Source organism: Chiloscyllium plagiosum, unplaced genomic scaffold (genome assembly GCF_037043375.1).
Source record: "Chiloscyllium plagiosum isolate Xiang-an unplaced genomic scaffold, Cpla_swu_hap1 HiC_scaffold_27, whole genome shotgun sequence".
NCBI lineage: Eukaryota > Metazoa > Chordata > Chondrichthyes > Orectolobiformes > Hemiscylliidae > Chiloscyllium > Chiloscyllium plagiosum.
The window spans coordinates 17,592,463-17,614,612 of record NW_028270165.1 but is presented as its reverse complement, the minus strand read 5'-3'; the positions used below and the strand labels follow the sequence as shown (position 1 = coordinate 17,614,612).

General features: G+C 45.6%; 1 protein-coding gene and 2 non-coding genes across 3 annotated transcripts in view; all 3 read left to right on the top strand.

Moving 5' to 3' along the window:
* Window positions 1–412: 412 nt before the first annotated feature.
* Window positions 413–22,150, top strand: part of LOC148143280 (uncharacterized) — a 186,713-nt gene continuing 164,975 nt past the window's right edge. Inside the window, 2 exon segments of the mRNA XM_087975798.1 lie at window positions 413–561; window positions 646–1,176. Of these exon segments, the coding sequence (XP_087831924.1) occupies window positions 413–561; window positions 646–1,176 (680 nt within the window).
* Window positions 14,897–14,970, top strand: trnan-guu (transfer RNA asparagine (anticodon GUU)). The gene has a single exon. It is a non-coding gene; the product is annotated as a tRNA-Asn (tRNA).
* On the top strand, window positions 21,570–21,641 carry trnae-cuc (transfer RNA glutamic acid (anticodon CUC)). The gene has a single exon. It is a non-coding gene; the product is annotated as a tRNA-Glu (tRNA).

Below are 22,150 nucleotides of genomic sequence, written 5' to 3'. Positions count from 1 at the left end.
GAAAGTAGAATTGCTTGTTCTGAATTTCTACCCTGGACTGACAGTGATGACTTTTGTAATCTCTTTTCAGAGTATTTGATATGAAGATGAAGTTTCAAAATCAACAGATGAAAGGCATATGCCTGAACCATTGACTCTCCTGCTCCTCAGATGCTGCCTGACCTGCAGTTTTCGACTCTGATTCTCCAGCATTTGTGAGTCACTCAATCCATCAGGACTGCAACAATTTTCAACTGTGATCCAATTGGTTCCTGTTTCAGTACGTTTTCAGCATCAGTGGGACTGGAAGAGAGCCCCTACTGTTGCAGCAACGCACTGAGTGTCGAGCCTGAAACAGTTATCTGGCCTGAAAAGAGGAATTCAAGGCAGGGAGGGGACATACACGCGTTTGTGTGCAACTGTAGCTTCGGCCATGGAGAAACCATGGAAGTGTGGCGACTGCGGGAAAGGCTTCCGTGTCCCGTCTGCCCTGGAGACACATCAGCGCAGTCACACCAGGGAGAAGCCATTCTCGTGTCCTGAGTGTGGGAAGGCCTTCAGTGATTCCTCCGCCCTGCTGAGGCACTGGCGGGTGCACACAGGGGAGAGGCCCTTCAGCTGCCCTCTGTGCAGGAAGAGCTTCAGCGATTCCTCCGCCCGGCTGAGGCACTTGCGGGTTCACACAGGGGAGAGGCCCTTCAGCTGCCTCAAGTGTGGGAAGGCATTCAACGATTCCTCCGCCCTGATGAGGCACCAGTGGGTGCACACAGGGGAGAGGCCCTTCCGCTGCCCCGATTGTGGGAAGGTGTTCACTCGCTTCTCCCACCTCGTGATTCACCGGCGGGTCCACACCGGTGAGAAGCCCTTCCCCTGCCCCAAATGTGGGAAGGCCTTCAGTGATTCCTCTGACCTGCTGACCCACCAGCGGGTCCACACCGGCGAGAGGCCATTCACCTGCTCTGTCTGCGGGAAGTGCTTTACACGCTCTTCCGACCTGCTGAAGCACCAGCGGGTCCACACTGGGGAAAGGCCCTTCAGCTGCTCTGTGTGCGGGAAGGGCTTTACCCAACCCTCCCACCTGCTGACACACCGGTGTGTCCACACTGGGGAGAGGCCATTCACCTGCCTCGAGTGCGAGAAGGGCTTTGCTGTCTCCTCCACTCTACTGACGTACCAGCGGGTCCATACTGGGGAGAGGCCGTTTGCCTGCCCCAAGTGTGGGCAGAGGTTCACAATGTCCTGCAGCTTGAACAAGCACCAGCGGAAGCACCAATGCTCCTAACAATCAGATTCTGCCGGTAACGCTGCTGAGGGTCACCCCCAGGACAGAACCTCCTGCCCTTTCTGACAGTGGGGGTAGTGGGAGATTTGGTAGGCTTTTTTGTTTTCTACTGGGGGAGTGGGGGTGGTGGCTCAGTGGTTAGCACTGCTGCCTCATAGCGCCAGGGACCCAGATTTAATTCCATCCTCAGGGTGACTGTCAGTGTGGCGTTTGCATGTAATTCCCCGCTGTGTCTGCGTGGGTTTCCTCTGCATGTTGCAGTGTCTTCCCAAAGTCCAAACGTGCGCATGTTTGGGCGAATTGGCCAAGCTAAATAGTCCCATCGTGTTGATGAATGTGTAGGTGTGGTGCCTTAGTTAGGGGTAGTGCAGAGTGATAGGGTAGGAAAATGTATCTGGGTGAGTTACTCTTCAAAGGGTCGCTCTGAACTTGTTGGGCAGAAGGACCTGTTTCCTCACTGTAGTGATTCTATGATTCTGTGAACGTTGCTTCCAGTGGGCGCTGCTGCTCATTGAGCCCAGGACCCGCACAAACCTACGACCACAAGACTATTGGAGCAGAAGTTAGGATATTTTGACCCATCGAATCTGCTCCACCATCTGTTAGAGACAAAATAAAAAACTGCAGATGCTGGAATCTAAAATAGACAAACAGGAGGCTGGGCACAACAAGGCAGGCAGCACCAGGAGGTGGAGAAGTTAGCATTTCAGGTATTATCCCTCAGGACTGAAGAAGGGTTCTACCCGAAACGTTGACAACTCCATCAGAAATGATTTATCAGGATGTTGTTAGGACTAGAGGGAATGGGTTTAGAGTGAAAGGGGAAAGATTTAAAAGGGACCGAAAGGGAAAACTTTTCATGCAGTGTGGTGCGTGTATGGAACAAGCTGCCAGAGGAAGTGGAGGAAGCTGGTAGAATTTAAAAGACATTTGGTTGGGGACATGAATAGAAAGGGTTAGAGGGATTTGGGCCAAGTGCTGGCAAATGGGACTAGATTAATTTAGAATATCTGGGCAGCGTGGACGAGTCGGACTGAAGGATCTGTTTCCAAGCTGTACCTCTCAATGACTAGTGGTCCTGATGTAAGTTTAGAATTGAGTAACTTTGAATAATTCAATCTTGTTGAATTCGCCTCCTGAAAGGTTTCAAATGAACCCCTCCAAGCGATATGAGTTAACTACGCCGAGTTGGATAAAGTGTCCCATCAAGTTCAACATGAATGCGCAGTTGAAGAAGTTGAAGTCAGAAGTCACACAACACCAGGTTACAGTCCAACAGGTTTATTTGAAATCCCAAGCTTTGGGAGCATTGCTCCTTCATCAGTGCTGCTCCTTCATCACTTCACCTGATGAAGGAACAGTGCTTCGAAAGCTCATGAGTTCAAACCAATCTATTGGGATTGTCACCTGGTGTTGTGTGACTTCTGACCTGTCCACCTCCAGCACCTCCACATCAGAGTTGACGAATGAGATCAGATTTTATTCAGCATGATTTAGTGAGATATTCATCTGGCTGCCCTTCTACCTGAAACATCGATTCTCCTGCTACTCGGGTGCTGTCAGGCCTGCTGTGCTTTTCCAGCACCACACTCTCAACTCTGATCTCCAGCATTTGCAGTCCTCACTTTTTCCTGGTTCATGTGAAAACTCAACATTGTCAGAGTTACGAAGAGACGCCAGTCACAGAGTACTATAGCACAGAGACAGGCCATTCAGCTCAAACTGGTCCATGCTGACCAAAATGTTTGTCAACACTAACCTCATTTCCCTGCACTTGGCCCATATCCTTCTCAAGCTTTCCCACCCATGTATTTTTTGAAACGTCTTTTCAATATTGTTAATGTACCTGTTTCAACCACTTCCACTGGCAGCTGTTTCCCCAGGCGAACTACACTCTGTAAATATTTTGCCCCACATTTTTTCTTCCATCTTTCTCCTCTCGCCATAAAAACGCGTCCTTGGACTTGAAATCCTCCCCCTAGGGAAGAGACAGCTACCATTAACCCAAATCTACCCCTCATGGTTTGAAAATATTGCCTCTCAACTTCCTCTGCTCCAGTGGAAAAACATCCCAGCCTATCCAGCCTAAATTCTAATTTGATAATAATGGCAGTGATGATTTTGGCTGTGAGTGTGTCAAGGATCTCTCATTTCTAAGCCAATGGTGTGCCTCTTAAGTTCACCTGATCTTAAAACGAATGGCACCCCATTCATTTAAAATGTCCATGTTTTCTGTGTAAAGTCGGTCCTGGTCAGGAAATAGGCAGTGGTGTCTTATATTCCCGTAGACTTCTTGTGACCGGGTTCATATGCTCTGTTTTGAGATGTATGAGTAAATCTTCAGAACTAAAGATTAATGCAGCACTTTATTCATGTCTCATTATTAAAAACACTTTCTCCATTTACAGATGTGATTGAGAAGCTTCTCCCAATGAATCTTTGACTGATAACCGCATTTGTCAGGCTTTTGAAAGTCACTGCAGCTCTGTCACAGCACAGGGGAGGGCTCTTTCAGACACAACGCGTCATGCAGAAAATTCTCCCACATTAGTCGAGCAAAGTAGACGTCTTTTTAAGACATTGTGAAAATTGAAAGGGTTCAGAAAAGGTTTGGAAGGATGTTGCCCGGGTTGCAAGGTTAGAGCAACAGGGAGAGGCTGAATACGCTGGTACTATTTTCCCTGAAGCTTTAGAGTCAGCCAGAAACATCTGTTGAATCAGGAAACATCTCTTCCTGCAGCAGCTTCAGACAGACTGCTTGCTAAAACCAAAAGCAGGGGAAAAGAATGGGACAACTGCCCTTTCATTGTAGAAGTGTTTTAGAAAAAAAAGTGTCAAACCCTTTTCCCGGATTGTTGCCTTAGCCAGTATCTGTTAACCATTAGCGAAAACCTTAAACCTGGATGAATGGGAAGCCATTTACAACCCCTCCTGAAAATAAACCAACATCGTCATCTTCTTAAAGGAGCAGCATGATCACAACAAAAAGCACCTGAACTGAAACATTTGTATCAAAGGGCTGTACAGTTAGCAGGACAAGAAAACACATTTGCAATTTCACCAATCAATTTAAATCAGCCCATTGGCTACCAAAAACTTATTAAATTTAAATCCTAAAGTTTTGACAACAGGACCAATCCTATCATAAAGAATTGGTGCTCTCAGTCATCTGTGTATGAGAGAAAGCATCATTTAGAAAAATAGAGAAGGGCATTCCTGACAGAGGAATCGGAGGAGGCATCCCCGACAGAAGATGGCACAGAATATTCCGGAAGACACATAACCTGGTTGTAATCTGAGAGATTAAATTCTATTATGTGTTATTTGAGTGGGACATGTATTGATTGGAAAAGCATACCAGAAGAATATTGATTTATTCCAGAATACTCAGTAGTTAGGAAGGATTTATTCAGTTTGTTAGTAGTTTTGTTCATTTGTTCACCGTGAGAGTTGGTTAAATAAATTGATGATTGTCGATTTTAAAGTGTCAGGGATTTACTTTTAACACTACAGCAGGTTACACCACTTATCACACTGACTTTACAGATTAAAGGGCAACGTGCCACTCTTTGGACGTTTCGGTTTGAGATCTTGCAGAGTGGTGGGGCGGGGTTCAGCCTTCGCTTTATAACAGTATTGATGACATTCTCTTGAATGCAATGGAGTCAATATTAATCCCAGCCTCTTGGTGTGGTTGTGGGTGAATCACCTTAATTTGGCTCCTGACTCAGAAACCGCACAGACAATCAAATGCTGAAACAATTATTTGCACTTTATTGCACGTAGCAACCACAAATAAAACCTCTCAAGTTCATTCAGCTTCACCCCCCCCCCCCCCCCCCCAAATATGGCTATCACCCAGTTGATGGCTGAATTTAACTGGGTTTCCACCGACAGTGCCCATCTCTGGAAGTGTCCAGGGGTTTGATGCAGTATTATTCTTTTAAGTACTGCTGCTGCTTTATCATTCTGGAGTTGAATTTTGGTGGCGTTTCCTCAATTTCAAATCTGTGGTGTGACTTTTTTTTAAGACTCTAACATCACCTCACATTGCTGGAGACCTCAGGTCTGTAGTTTACCTTCTTATCCTTGAGGGTTAGCTGTCTGTTTGAAACAGCCTGCCCTGCAATTAACCCCTCTATGTCAGGGCTTTCCTTCCACAGGCAGAATTAATTGTCCTTTTGTCACACCATTGTAAAATAACATTATCTTACCTGTCCCAAGAAACAACTTATTGTGTTGCCTCCTTCTTCCCAGGGATGGTTAACAAGCCATTTATCGTATTGAATCTGCTTTGCTATTCAATCATGGCTGATATGTTTCTTAACCCCATTCTCCCGTAACGTTTGAGCCCCTTGATACTCAAGAATGAGTGAATGGTGGAGCAGACTCAATGGGCTGAATGGCCTAATTTCACTTCCTGTGGTGTCACAGTTTCTCGTCGGCCCTTTCATTTCTTGCTCCAGAAAGCGTTATTGTTGACTCGTGAAGTTTGGGAAGTTCCGGAGTTTACAAGTGCACACCACGCTCCTCTATGCCTCCTCCTCAGCCTTAAAGTAAAGGGAAGACGTTTTAGAACAGAAATAAGGAAAACTTCAGACAGAGAGTGGTAATCGATGGAATTCACTGCCCCGGAAGGCTGTGGAGGTAAGATCATTGAATATATTTTCTTGAGTATCAAGAGGATCAAAGGTTATAGGGAGAACGGGGTTGAGAAACTTATCAGCCATGACTGAATGGTGGAGCAGACTCGATGGGCTGAATGGCATAATTTCTGCTCCTATAGTCTAATGATATGCTGATGTGTGGAGGGGTGAGGATGGGGGAAAAGAGCTAAAGAGGGGAATACAATTAAGGTGAAGCTGGATACAGATACATCGGAAATACAAGAATTGTACGATAAATTTCAGACCACATAGAAGCACTGGCAGGGCTTACTGAAGATCTACAATATGCTGCAGTTCGATATTACAAGCCCATAAACAACTGCAAATCAGACAAGGTATTTTCAGAAGTTGGACCATGAACGCCTGAAGCTGCTGCTGCTCTTTCTCTCTCTCTCTCTCTCTCTCTCTCTCTCTCTCTCTCTCTCACGCAATGAAGATTGATCTTCACCCAGACTAGAACTTCTTTCCTCTGTCCAAATATTTGTGAACGCAGACCTTGTTTTGAAGGATGGCATGTTGTCTGATCATCACAATTAAAGGGGTGTCTTCCCCCTGATATGCAAAGGGACAGTCAGTCAGGGTCACGTCTTGTGTTGTTGTGTGGAATCTGTGACAGCTGCAACAATTCATCCCAACTCCTGTACTCAGTGCTCTGACTGATGAAAGCAAGCATGCCGAAAGTCTTCTTCACCGACCTGTCTACCCATGACTCCACTTTCTAGGAGCTATGAACCTTGGTTTGAATTACTGCATATGAAACAGATTTGGTGCTTATCTCAAATCTAATTCGGTATTTTATACTGAATGCCATGACTGATGAAGGCCAGTGTGCCAAACAATTTCTACCTGTGACTCCATTTTCAGAGAACTGTGAACCTGTACTCCAAGATCCCTCTGTTCCACTACACTCCTTAAGGTCCTACCATTCACCATGAAATTCCTACCTTGATTTGACTATACAAAATGTAAGACCTCACACTTATCTATATTAAACTCCATTTGCCATTAACTTTAAACCTATGCCCTCTAATTTTGGACTTCCCCACCCCAAGAGAGAAGACCTTGCCTATTTACCTTACCCATGTCCCTCATGATTTTATAAATGTCTTTAATGTCACCCCTCAGCCTCCAAAGCTCCAGGGAACATAGCTCCAATCTATTCAACCTCTTCCTGTAGCTCAAACCCTCCAACCCTGGCAGCATCCTTGTAAATATTTTCTGAACCCTTTCAAGTTTCACAACACCCTTCCTGTAGCAGAAAGCACAGAAATTGCATGCAGCATTGCAACAATGATGGAACCAATGTCCTCTCTGAAGAGGATTTTAAAACAATATTTATAACTACAAGCAAATCAGGTTAGTTGGGCATGACTTTCCCAAAGCAGTTTGTTTTGGTTGTCCTTCATTAACCTATGCTTTAAAATATATAAGAAAATATTTTGAGGGATGGGATTGTTGCTAGCACGTCCAACATTTGCTCCCCATCCCTCATGGCCTTTGGACTGAGCGATTGGCTTCCTGCGAAAAGGCAGTTGAGAGTCAACCACATTGTAGTAGGTCTGGAGTCACATGATGTGAGCGTGCGCACGCGTGTGAAGAGTTGTCAGTGGTAGATTTCCCTCCCTAAAAGAACACTTTCACAACACTCTGTCATGACTGGACAAAAACAACAGTTCTGGCAGCATCTATGAGGAGACGACAGTGTTACTGTTTTGAGTCCGGTGGCCTTTCAAAATTAGGCTGGATTCAAAACATTAACTGTTTTCTTTCCACAGATGCTGCCAGACCTGCTGCATTTCCCCAGCAATTGTGTCTTTTGTTGCTGATCTCCAACAGCTGCAATTCATTGTCTTAGCCAATAATGGTTTCCTGGTTGCCAGTACAGAGACAAACTCTCATTTCCAGATCTTTTTATTCGTTGAAAATAAAGTCCACTAGCATCCATGATGGGATTTTAATTTTTGTTCTCAGAAGACCGAGATCTTTGGGCTACTTAACCAGTATCACTAGATCGCAATCTTCCCTTCACTGACAGTGACATTGACAATCTTGTCCTGAATATTTTTCTTTATTCATTCATGGAACGTGACACTTGGTCTCCCAAAAAATAACCAAGTGCCAATTCAGAGGGCAGTTAAGAGTCAACCACATGACTTTGGATCAAGAGTGACACATTCACCAAACTGGGAAAGGACTGAAGATTTCCTTCCTTAAAAAAAGGTTATTAGTGAACAAGATAGGTACTTATGATAATTGATAAGATCACCGAAGCAGCGATAAGTTTATATTCCAGATACATAAATTGATTTCTAATTGCATCGGGGCCATAGCAGCATCAATTTGAAACTCCAGATATTAAATCCAGTAACAATGCCCAAATACCACCAACTCCCTACAATCTCTAGGCTTCCAACACTGACTGGTCTGTAATTGACAGTTGCATCCTTTTCCTCCTTACTATTTACTCAAAGTTTGTGCGAAGATTTGTCGCTCGGGTGCTCGTTGTTGTGTGACCCCTAGGACTCATAACGGTACACAAACCAACAGCCACGCTCAGACAACAACTCACCAGAACGAAGGACCCGATACCCAACATGAGCAAGACGGATGTAGTGTACAAAATACCATGTAAGGACTGCACTAAACACTATATAGGACAAACAGGAAGACAGCTAACAATCCGCATACATGAACATCAACTAGCCACGAAACGACACGGCCAGCTATCCTTAGTAGCCACACACGCAGACAACAAGCAACATGAATTCGACTGGGACAACACTACTATCATCGGGCAAGACAGACAGAGAACAGCCAGGGAATTCCGAGAGGCATGGCATTCATCCACAAACTCCATCAACAAACACATCGACCTGGACCCAATATACCAACCACTACAGCGGACAGCTGAAACTGACAACCGGAAGCGGCAGGGTCAGACCACTATAAACACCGGAGGAAACATCAAAGAAGCGCTTCGCAGGAGGCTCCCAAGCACTGATGATGTCGCCTAGCCAGGGGACGAAATGTTTGCAACAAAAACTTCCAGCTCGGTGAACAGAATTACTATTTACTATTCAATTCAGCCCATTGAGTTGACTCTGCCATTTGTTCAGATCACGATTATTCTGGGAAACATTTACTCCATTTTGCTGCCATTTCCCCATAATCCTCAATTCGCTTACTGATTTAAAAAAAATCTATCTCAGCCTTGAATGCACGTAACAACCCAGGCTCAACAGCCCTCTGTAGTATCAAGTTCCACAGATTTACTGCCCTCAGGAGAAATTCCTATCTGTCCTAAACATGCAATCTCTTATTTGGAGGTTACTTCCTCTGGTTCCAGTCTCACCCACTTTTCCACGTCTCGCCTGTCAATGCTCCTCAGAATCTTGTACGTGACAATAAGGTTACCTCTAATTCTCCAACTTCTAATAAGCACAGGCCCAAACTATTCAGTTCTCCTCATAAGACGTTCTTTCCATCCCTGGTATCATCATGGTCAACCTTCTCTGGACTGCCTCCAATGCCAATATATCTTTCCTACAGGTAAAGGGCCCTAAACTGTTCACAGTATTCAGTTGTGGCCTGACTAATGCCTTACATAGGTTCACTATAACCTCCCTACATTTCTACTCTATTGAAAAGGCCAACCTCCCATTTGCCTCCCTATTACTCACTGAAATTGGATGAAGAGATTCGTGGACGTGATTCCAAATCCCTCTATTCTAAAGCTTTCTCCATTAATATTCATTTCTTCACCTCCTGACAAACTGTATTACCTCATTTTCCCATCTGCCAAGCTTTCGCTCATTTGCTTAACCTGTCTATATCCCTCTCCAGATATCTAATGTCATCCTCACCACCTGCTTTCACATCAACTGTCTCTTCTACAAATTTAGCAATAGTACCTTCACTTTACTTATCCAAGTAATTCGTATATATATTGTAAATAATGTTGGCCCCAGCGCTGATCCCTGTGGTACACCACGAGTTACAAGTTGTCATCCTGAACATGCCCCTTACCACAACTGTGGTAGTTAGCCAATCCTCTATCCATGCTAACATACAGCCTCCCAACACTGTGGGCTCTTTGCTTACTATTTCATGAGATGTGAATGTCATTGGCTGTGCCAACAACTCTTTCCAAACACACCTTGAAAAGGTGGTGCTCAACTGCCTCTTAAATTGCTTCACAAATATGATGTGGACTGCAACAATGTTCAGGAGTGAGTTCCAGCATTTTGGTCAATAACAAAGAAACAATGCGATATATCTTGCAGTCGGAAGCCTGTGTTCACACTTGTCTGTTCTTGGTGGTTGAGGTCATGACTTGGAAGGTGCTTTTGAACCACCACCACTCATGCAATCAAGCCAGACTGATAGATTGTGGCCCGAGACTCTGCCATTTTGACTTCCCTCATCAATCTACATTCTTTCCAGCGAAGTTTCAGTCTCAAACCGCCATGCCTTCTGTTACGGCTTAAAAGATAAGAATACACATGATTACCAACCGTATTTTGGGTTGTATAAATCTTTGCCTGCCAGAATTATTTTCCAAAAGACTTTAATTAAACTGGGTGACTGCATGAAATGGTTTGTTGGTCAGACTATAATCATCATCCTCAAAGGAGACAATGCCAGGAATACCATTGAACTCGTCTTTTTGTTTAAAAAGCACAAGTTCTTGATTTGATTTTACAACTTACTGGCATTACACCATTAATTTTGTTTTACAACAATCCAACAGATTAATTAATAATACACAGTGAATACCAAGGCTGATTAATGTGAAATTAAATTTGACTGAAAATGTAAAATCGAGATGAGAGATAACAAATGGGGGAAGGGCAGAAGGCAGGAAATGCAGCATCACAGAAGGTGCTCCTCCAGGGAGTGTATTTTACCAACTACAACTGCTCAATATAAACAAACACTCTGACATGATCCTCCGGTTTTAATGTAAACCATAGCCCCATACAATAGGTACCATTTAAATAAGTTAATAGATACCAGCCTTGAGCATATCCAGCCTCCAGCCGGGCCCCCCGCTTCTTGGAGCTCGGAGAGGGGTTCCCACTCATTCATTCAACAGGAGGCGGCTCAATTTATTGTAATGGGCACGGAGGGTACACTGGTCGTGTCTCATGTTGAGGAGGAAGCTGTTTCCTCTCATTCAACTCAAGAGGACCTATTTACTGGAGGTTTTTTTTTGTGGTGCAGCTGTAGTCACCCATAGAGCCCTGAGGCTCAGGTTCAAATCCCACTGCTCCAGTGTGTGTAATAACATTACTGCCCAAGTCACGTGCCAATTGGCACAGGGATAAGAAAATTAGGGAAGTAAACACGTCAACCTGTTCAATGCTATCTCCAATCATTTCACTTCCTGTCCCATTCGTACTCCAGGGAGCCCAGCCTCGTTTCACGAAGGTTCTTTTTGAGAAGTTTAATCGGGCATTTTTGCACAAGTCAAGTTAAGAAAGCCGGGATCTCTCGCCAGACTGCGCGAGAGACAACAACAGTAATTCTCGGCGGGGAGGCTGAATTATGAATTCACTAATAGCCTCCCCTAAGCGATGGCACAGCGGATGCCACCGCCTGTCTCTGTGGCGCATTTGTTCAGCGCGTTCGGCTGTCAACCGAAAGGTTGGTGGTTCAAGCCCAACTAGAGTGACAGTGTTTGCTGTTCTTCCTTGGCTTCGAAGCTGCACGCTTTTAATGGGGTCAGGAAAGTGTTCCCCAAACGGAAATCCTCTCCCCAAAGGGGTTTCTGAATTGAATTAATGTCTAACGGAAGGGACTGCGGATGCTGAGAAGCCGAGACAAAAAGACAAACTCGGCAGGTTTGACAGTACCTGTCGGAGAAAACAGAATTTTGAAATGTTGTCTCTGATTCTCTTTCCACAGATGTTGCCTGACCTGCTGAGTTCCTCCTGCAATTTCTAGTTTTGTTTTTAACGGAAATTTCACCTTTTGGGATGAAACATCTCGACTCGTCATGTGCAGATATTTAATCCTTTCGAATCACTGTGAAGTGATTGGATTCAAACAAACTCTGCGATGATTCACTCTTTCTCAGCTCCACAGGCAGGCAGACCTGGGAAGTGAAGTTATCAGTGTGGTTCTGTATTCGTGGGCCGAGTGGTTCATGCGATGGACTTGAAATCCATTGCGGTTTCCCCACGCAGGTGTGAACCCTGCCGACTACAAAATGAGAAATGTCGTCGAAAAGAAGGGGAGCTTGCTCCCCGGTTTCTTCTTTAAGATTCAAATCAGTGGAGGGGGAAAAGTATTTCACTCACATTGGGACTGGTGGGAATCTGCAACCCACTGCCTGTTCGGGTGGAACAAGCAGATACCCGCAGAGATTTGTTTGAGGCTGTGAAGAAAGTGTTTGGAAATGAGATTAGAACAGGGACGGGCATGAAATCGTGATCGAAATGAAGCAGGCACCTGAGGACAAGGGTGTTTCCTTTGCCAGTGAAAGATGCTGCTTCACAAAGTTGGGCCTGTGGAAGGGAATCAGTGACGGTGATTATCTTTGGTTGTTCACCTTGTGAAGGTTCCCATTGCTGCGCATGTCCGTGTTAACGTCAGAACTCTGCAGCATGGTGGCGTTAGATACGCACAGGACCGGGGGCGCAATGGATGACGCATCTGACTCCACCTACCTGTTTGAAATGCAGCTCACAGCTTCTTCACACACCCCAATTAATCTTTCTCATTGTCCTGAAGCCGGCATACGGTTTGAATTCCCGATCTGCGGGAATGAGAATCTTTTCACTGTCTCGCGTCAGTCAATGTCCCTGAGAACATCGGAGTCAAGTCACAGCGCTGTCAGATGAGGGGAAGCTGAAATAGCCCCACACGCTGCTCACGGGCACATTTTACTTTCCCCAACTCACCGCCTCAACCACTGCGGCTCCTGGGAGTGGAAAGGAAACAATCACCAAAACCCAGTCTTCGCTTTGTGAATCTTCAGAAAATCAGCAAACGTTCATCCCTTCGGATTTTCTATCCTGGGCTGAGAGGGATTTGTATTGTCACTCTTTTGTAGGACATTGCAAGTGGATGTTTTGCAGAAAAGCACCACAATGCAATCTGATTAATCAGGACCTGGATGTTTTCGGTCTTTGAATGTAAGTGTTGTGCTCAACAACTTTGTTGTTCACAGTTTATAATACTTTTCTTCCCAGTCCACTGTATCACTTGTTGAAAATGTTTAATTTGCGTCTTGTAATCCTTTCACTGTCTGCTAATGAGGATCGCGTTTCCGTGTTTTACCTAAATTATCTTGACCTTGCATACCTCAAGCCTCAAGCTAATTTCACGAGAAACCTTCTCCAGTTCAAAAGCCAACTGTTAATGATGGCTCTGTTTCTTGTCACGTATCCAATTTCAGATCGATGTTGTTAATGTCCCTTTTATTCCTTCAGATCCAAGTTTCGCTCTCAGGGCTAGAACAGAACTGTCACCAAATACATTTACCAATCTACGTTCATCCTACCGATTGTATTAGCATCATCAACACTTCTCATCAAAATAACTCGAGAGACTTTCATCACAATTTTCTGTGAACAGTTCTACATTAGCTTTGCTGAATGAACCCCAAATTTCTTGAAGTGGCTCCTTATTTTCGGCCCTGATTATTAATCTCTCTATGCATGGGAATGGATCCTTCCCACCCGCTCTATCACTCATCCATGTGTGTAGTTCAATTCGATCTCCCATCAGCCTCCTTTGTCCTGATCAAATCCAGGGGAACAGGATACGTTGGGGCTATGGCGCGGACAGGACAAGCCCAATACTCACCTTTCCTGTTAGAACCATTCCATGAGAAATTTTAGACCACAACTTTGGGCGTGCAGTTGTGGCCGAACACTTAAGGTGTTGGCGTAGAGATCCTTTGGGGCTCCCCCGCCCAAGGTGGTAACCTGCTGACTATGCTTTCTTCGCTGGCGATTTTAAATGACTTCCTGTTGGTTGCATTATCGCTCAAACTTCACTAAACCCGTCTCAATAAAGTCCCGCTTTCTCATGTCTGGGAATTGATTGCCATGCAGGTAACTCTGGTTCTGAACAAACAACGTACCAGCCTCATAACGCCAGCTCTGTTTACCTTTCCACAGATGCTGCTCGACCTTTTGGCTTTCTGCAGTATTCTCTGTGTTTATTAGGCACAAGTGCTGCTTTTCATTCAAGAACTTCAATCCCTGTCCTCTGGTAACTGACTCTTGCCAGTGGCAATTGGTTCTTCTGATCATTAATCTGCCCATTCCCACCGCTTCTTCTCCCATCATTACCAACAGCCCCAGGAAATCTCCAGTTAACCTTCTTTGCTCCAAAGCGAACATTCCCAACGTTGAGAATGTCTCTCCAAAATGGAAATTCCTCATCCCTGGACATGACGCAAGGGGTACAATTGGGAAGAGATTTTGGCAAAATATTGTCAGTTAGGAAATGGAAAAATGTTCATGAAGCAAAACAGAAATCCCAGTCTCCAGCTTTGTGAATCTTTAGAAACTCTTTGGGAAGCGGATTTAGAGGAGAATGAAAGATGAACTGTCCGATTGAGTAGAGACTGTCCTGACACCGTCCCCTTGTTGAAGAGGCCGGGAGATTGACTCTGATGTTCACGGGACATGAACTGATCTGAGACATTGAAAGAATTGTCGTTCCTGCACATCAGGAATTCAAACCCCTTCTCGTCTCCGAGCCAATGAGAGAAATCGGGAACAGGCAAAACACTGAAAGGCTCGAAGGGCGACGGCCCCGGAGTAAGAAAGCTAGTTCCTCCTGACGTGGATGAGTCTCCAGCCTGTCCCCGGTGTCTCCACAATAAATCTCCTAGGCGTTATTATGGAAAAGTAAAACTGATAGACGCCAAATGTAATTCTAGGCGGGGTGGCTGAATTATGAATTCGCTAATAGCCTCCCCTAAGCGATGGCGCAACCCGCGTGGTCCCCTGTCTCTGTGGCGCAGTTGGTCAGCGCATTCGGCTGTTAACCGAAAGGTTGGTGGTTCGAGTCCACTCAGGGGCGGTGTGTTCGTTGTTATTCCTTGGTTTCAAAGCTGTGTGCTTTTGATGGGGTCAGGAAAATGTTCCCCAAACGGAAATCTTCTCCACAAAGGGGTTTCTGAATTGAATTAATTTCGAACGTCAGGGACTGCGGATGCGGAGAAGCCGAGACAAAAAGAGAAACTCGGCAGGTTTGACAGTACCTGTCGGAGAAAACAGAATCCTGAAATGGTGCCTCTGATTCTCTTTCTACGGATGCTGCCTGACCTGCTGATTTCCTCCTGCAATTTCTAGTTTTGTTTTTAACTGAAAGTTCATTTCATCTTTTGGGATGAAACACCTAAATATCTGCAAACACCGTGTGCAGATATTTAACTCTTTCGAAACACTGTGAAGTGATTGGATTCAAACAAACTCTGCGATGATTCACTCTTTCTCAGCTCCAAAGGCACACAGACCTGGGAAGTGAAGTTGTCAGTGTGGTTCTGTATTCGTGGGCCGACTGGTTAATGCGATGGACTTGAAATCCATTGCGATTTCCCCACGCAGGTGTGAACCCTGCCGAGTACAAAATGAGAAATGTCGTCGAAAAGAAAGGGAGCTTGCTCCCCGGTTTCTTCTTTCAGATTCAAATCAGTGGAGGGGGAAAAATATTTCACTCACATTGGGGCTGGTCGGGAATCTGCAACCCACTGCCTGTTCGGGTGGAACAAGCAGATACCCGCAGAGCTTCGTTTGAAGCTGTGAGCCAAGTGTTTGGAAATGAGACTAGAACAGTGAGGGGCATGAAATCGTGATCGAAATGAAGCAGGCACCTGAGGACAAGGGTGTTTCCTTTGCCAGTGAAAGATACTGCTTCACAAAGTTGGGCCTGTGGAAGGGAGGCAGTGACGGTGATTATCTTTGGTTGTTCACCTTGTGAAGGTTCCCAATGCTGCGCTTGTCCGTGTTAACGTCAGAAACTCTGCAGCATGGTGGCGTTAGATACGCACAGGGCCGGGGTGCAATGGATGACGCATCTGCTCCACCTACCTGTTTGAAATGCAGCTCACAGCTTCTTCACACACCCCAATTAATCTTTCTCATTGTCCTGAAGCCGGCATACGGTTTGAATTCCCGATCTGCGGGAATGGGAATCTTTTCACTGTCTTGCGTCAGTCAGTGTCCCTGAGAACATCAGAGTCAAGTCACAGCGCTGTCAGATGAGGGGAAGCTGAAATAGCCCCACACGCTGCTCACGGGCACATTTTACTTTCCCCAACTCACCGCCTCAACCACTGCGGCTCCTGGGAGTGGAAAGGAAACAATCACCAAAAGCCAGTCTTCGCTTTGTGAATCTTCAGAAAATCAGCAAACGTTCATCCCTTCGGATTTTCTATCTTGGGCTGACAGGGATGGGTTTTGTCACTCTTTTGTAGGACATTGCAAGTGGATGTTTTGCAGAAAAGCACCACAATGCAATCTGATTAATCAGGACCTGGATGTTTTCGGTCTTTGAATGTAAGTGTTGTGCTCCAGAACTTTGTTGTTCACAGTTTATAATACTTATCTTCCCAGTCCCCTGTATCACTTATCGAAAATGTTTAATTTGCGTCTTGTAATCCTTTCACTGTCTGCTAATGAGGATCGCGTTTCCGTGTTTTACCTAAATTATCTTGACCTTGCATACCTCAAGCCTCAAGCTCATTTCACGAGAAACCTTCTCCAGTTCAAAAGCCAACTGTTAATGATGGCTCTGTTTCTTGTCACGTATCCAATTTCAGATCGATGTTGTTAATTCCCCTTTTATTCCTTCAGATCCAGGTTTCGCTCTCAGGGCTAGAACAGAACTGTCGCCAAATACATTTACCAATCTACGTTCATCCTACCGATTGTATTAGCATCATCAACACTTCTCATCATAATAACTCGAGAGACTTTCATCACAATTTTCTGTGAACAGTTCCACATTAGCTTTGCTGAATGAACCCCAAATTTCTTGAAGTGGCTCCTTATTTTCGGCCCTGATTATTAATCTCTCTATGCATGGGAATGGATCCTTCCCACCCGTTCTATCACTCATCAATGTGTGTAGTTCAGTTCGATCTCCCATCAGCCTCCTCTGTCCTGATCAAATCCAGGGGAACAGAATACGTTGGGACTATGGCGCGGACAGGAAAAGCCTAATACTCACCTTTTCTGTTAGAACCATTCCATGAGAAATTTTAGACCACAACTTTGGGCGTGTAGTTGTGGCCGAACACTTAAGGTGCTGGCGTAGAGATTCTTTGGGGCTCCCCCGCTCAGGGTGGTAACCTGCTGACTATGCTTTCTTCACTGGCGATTTTAAATGACTTCCTGTTGGCTGCATTATCGCTCAAACTTCACAAAACCCGTCTCGATCAAATCACGTTTTCTCATGTCTGGGAATTGATTGCCATGCAGGAACCTCGGGTTCTGAACAAACAACGTACCAGCCTCACAACGTCAGCTCTGTTTACCTTTCCACAGATGCTGCTCGTCCTGTTGGCTTTCTGCAGTATTCTCTGTGTTTAATCGGCACAAGTGCTGCTTTTCATTCAAGAACTTCAATCCCTGTCCTCTGGTAACTGACTCTGGTCAGTGGCAATTGATTCTTCTGATCATTAATCTGCCCATTCCCACCGCTTCTTCTCCCATCATTACCAACAGCCCCAGGAAATCTCCAGATAACCTTCTTTGCTCCAAAGCAAACATTCCCAACCTTGGGAATGTCTCTCCAAAATGGAAATTCCTCATCTCTGGAAATGAATCATGGCGTACAATTGGGAAGAGGTTTTGGCAAAATATTGTCAGTTACGAAATGGAAAAATGTTCATGAAGCAAAACAGAAATCCCAGTCTCCAGCTTTGTGAATCTTTAGAAACTCTTTGGGAAGCGTATTTAGAGGAGAATGAAAGATGAACTGTCCGACTGAGTAGAGACAGTCCAGACACCGTCCCCTTGTTGAAGAGGCCGGGAGATTAACTCTGATGTTCTCGGGACATGAATTGATCTGAGACATTGAAAGAATTGTCGTTCCTGCACATCAGGAATTCAAACCCCTTCTCGCCTCCGAGCCAATGAGAGAACTCGGGAACAGGCAAAACACTGAAAGGCTCGAAGGGCGACGGCCCCGGAGTAAGAAAGCTCGTTCCTCCTGACATGGATGTGTCTCCAGCCTGTCCCCGGTGTCTCCACAATAAATCTCCCAGGCTTTATTATGGAAAAGTAAAACTGATAGACGACAACTGGAATTCGAGGCCGGGAGGCTGACTTGTGAATTCACTAATAGCCTCCCCTAAGTGATAGCGCAACTCATGTCATCGCCTGTCTCTGTGGCGCAATTGGTCAGCGCGTTCGGCTGTTATCCGAAAGGTTGGTGGTTTGAGCCCACCCAGAGGCGATGACCGTCTGGTTGCCTGTCTCTTTAGCACGCCACCCTGTTCCCTGGCCAACATCTCTGTCTCAGGCATGCAGCAGTGTTCCAGCAAAGCTCCGCTCCAGATGGAAGACCAGCGCCTCATTTTCCGTTTGGAATCCTCCAGTCTTCAAGATCGAGTTCAATATTATTTGGATCCGAACTCCCGCATGCCCTTGATCCCTACCACACCCACACGAGGCCGTGTTATCACATCGTCTGCTGTTACACACGACTTATTGTTAGCCAGGAATAGTCTCCATGAACAGTTAGTCACCCTCCGACACAGATCGTTATTCTCTCCTTTGTCCCTCCAATGTTCTCCCTCTGAACTAGTGGCAAAGAGAACAATGTGGATTAATATCCCTGAGCCAGCTCTTTGTCCCATCTCCAGGAACCGGGTTCTCTCCACTGGCGGATAATTAAACCACTTTGTTGTTGCGTTGACGTGAGGAGATTGTATAAATATAAACTTTTCTAAATCCCCACCTTCCGTTGATTGAACTGTGAGTTCACTCTGAATCACAACACGTGTCACAGCGCAATTTGAGGCCCACATTAGTTCTGCTGGTTCTACACAGCAAGTAAATGAGAGTCTCTATTCGTATCATTCTCTTGCCTTCGCCCTGTAAATCTCCACATTGTTACTTTGGACATGACCACCGAATGCCCTTTTGTGTTCTTGAATCTGCCTCCTTGTCACGGTCGGACAGGGACAAGAAAGTGTTCTTCCTAATGTCACTTTTACTTTTTTTACCAAATGCCTTGAAATCTCTGACAATTTTTTGGGAAATTGAAAGGATTCTCATTCCTGCACATGAGGTTGAATTGATTTAATTTCTAACGTAAAGGACTGCGGATGCTGAGAATCAGAGACACAAAGAGGAGCTGCTGGAGAAACTCAGCAGGTTTGGCAGTACCTGTGGGAGAAAACAGAGTTCTGAAATATTGTCTCTGATTCTCTTTCCACCGATGGTGCCTGACCTGCTGAGTTGCTCCTGCAATTTCTGTTTTTGCTTTCAACTGAAAGTTTATTTCATCTTTCGTGATGAAACAACCAGACTCGCCATGTGCAGATATGTAACCCTTTCGAAACCTGTGAAGTGATTGTATTCAAACAAACCCAGCAATAACTCACTATTTCTCAGCTCCACAGGCAGAGAGACCTGGGAAATAAAGTTGTCAGTGTGGTTCTTTGTTCGTGGGTCGAGTGGTTAATACGATGGATTTGAGATCGATTGCGGTTTCCCCACGCAGGTGTGAACCTTGCCGACGACAGTTGAGAAATGTCGTCAAAAAGAAAGGAAGACTGTTCCCCGGTTTCTTCTTTAAGATTCACATCAGTGGAGGGGTTGGAAATCTGCAACCCATTGCCTGTCAGGGTGGAACAAGCAGATACCCACAGAGCTACTTTTGAGGCTATGAGCCAAGTGTTTGGAAATGAGACGAGAACAGTGAGGGGCGTGAAGTCGTGATCGAAATGAAGCAGGCACCTGAGGACGAATGTGTTTTATTTGCCAGTGAAAGATACTGCTTCACCAAGTTGGGACAATGGAAGGTAAGCAGTGACGGTGATTATCTTTGGCTGTTCCTCTTGTGAATGTTCCCATTGCTGCGCATGTCTGTGTTAACGTCAGAACTCTGCAGCATGGTGGCGTCAGGTACGCACAGGGCCGGGGTGCAATGGATGAGGCATCTGACTCCACCTACCTCTTTGAAATGCAGCTCACAGCTTCTTCACGCACTCCAATTAATCTTTTTCATTGTCCTGAAGCCGGCATACGGTTTGTATTCCTGATCTGCAGGAACGAGACTCTTTTCACTGTCTCGCGTCAGTAAGTGTCCCTGAGAACATCAGAGTCACGTCACAGCGCTGTCAGAGGAGGGGAAGCTGAAAGAGCCCCACACGCTGCTCATGGACATATTTCACTTTCTCCAACTCACCTCCCCAACCACTGCGGCTCCTGGGAGTGGAAAGGGAACAAACACCAAAACCCAGTCTCAGCTTTGTAAATCTTCAGGAAATAAGAAATCTGTTCATCCTGTTGGATCTTGCATCCTGGCCTGACAGCATTGATTTTAAATGGCTGTCCAGTTAGTGCCGATTCGTTTTGGCTGAAAAAAATCTTCCTTATCTCATCCCAGCATTTCTTGCCACAGAGAACTGTGCGGCAGAGTTCATGTATATATTTCCTTGTATGGTATTTTGTAAATAACATTCGTTTGCGGGTTGTTTGTATAGGCTATTCCAGGTTCATTAGCCGCTGTTTAAGTGTGTTGGTAGGTTTGTGGGCTACCATGATGCTGAGAGCGTTGAGTTGTCTGGACATCATTTCCCAGATGTCTTTTATGTAAAGTAATGTGGCTAGGGTTTCTGCACACGTTGTGTCTGCTTGTGTCAGTTTGTTGATGTGAAATCGACACACTGGGTTTATTGGGTAGGCAAAAGTGCGGATTGCAGATGCTGGAAACCAGAGTTTAGATCAGAGTGGTGCTGGAAAAGCACAGCAGGTCAGACAGCTTCCGAGGAGCAGGAAAATCGACTTTTCGGGCAAAAGCCCTTCATCAGGAATGGAAGCAGGACGCCTCCAGGGCGGAGAGATAAATTGGGGGGTGGAGGTGTGCTGGGCCGAAGGTAGCAAAGAGTACAATAGGTGAATGGGGGTGGGGATGGAGGTGAAAGGTCAGAGAGGAGGGTAGAGCGGATAGGTGGGAAGGGAGATTGGCAGGTAGGACAGGTCATGAGGATAGCACTGTGCTGGAAGTTTGGAACTGAAGTAAGGTGTGGGGAGGGGAAATGAGGAAACTGGTGAAGTCTACATTAATGTTCTGGGTTTGAATTTATCCGAGGCGGAAGATGGGGCGTTCTTCCTCCAGGCATCGGGTGGGGAGGGAGCGGCGATGGAGGAGGCCCAGGACCTGCATGTCCTCGGCAGAGTGGGAGGGGGTGTTGAAATGTTGGGCCAGAGGGCGATGGAGTTGATTGTTGCGGGTGTCCTGGAAATATCCCCTCAAGCGCCGTGACTGGACTCTGCGAGGAGTCTCCAGCCTCCACAATGTAGAGGAGACCGCATCGGGAGCAATGGATACAAGAAATGACATTGTTGGATGCACAGGTGAAAGCTTGCTGACGACCGCGGCCCAGGTTCGATTTCCGGGCAGGAAAGTAATTTTTAGGAGAGCTGACAAGCGGACTCCGCATCTCCCTGGTGGTCTAGTGGTTAGGATTTGGCGCTCTCACCGCCGCGGCCCGGGTTCGATTCCCGGTCAGGGAAAGCATTTTCAGGGGTGCAGGCTACCCATTCTTCTTAAATCCGTTGTGTAATTATTTATAGTCGTTCCTGGGTGCTGCAGTGTGTCGTGGCTCGTTGAAATAGTGTCCTGATTCAGATTTGTTTGTTTGTGGAGGGATGATTGCTTCTGTAGTTCAGTACTTGGTTCGTGTGCGTTGTTTTCCTGTAGACGCTGTTTTGAATTTACCATTGACTGTTCGCTCTACTGTGACATCTAGAAATGGCACTTTGTTGTTGTTCTCCTCTTTTGTGAATTTTATGTCAGCGAGGATATTGTTGATGGTGTTGTAGGTTTCCTCTAATTTGTTTCATTTTTTGATGACAAAAGTGTCATCACTGTAGTGGACCCAAAGTTTGGGTGGATCGTTGGAAGGGCTGTTTGTTCGAGTCTCTGCATTATTGCTTCTGCTCGGAATCCTGATACTGGTGGTTTCATGGGTATTTCGTTGATTTGTTTGGAGGGCTTGTTACTGAATATGAAGTGGGTGGTA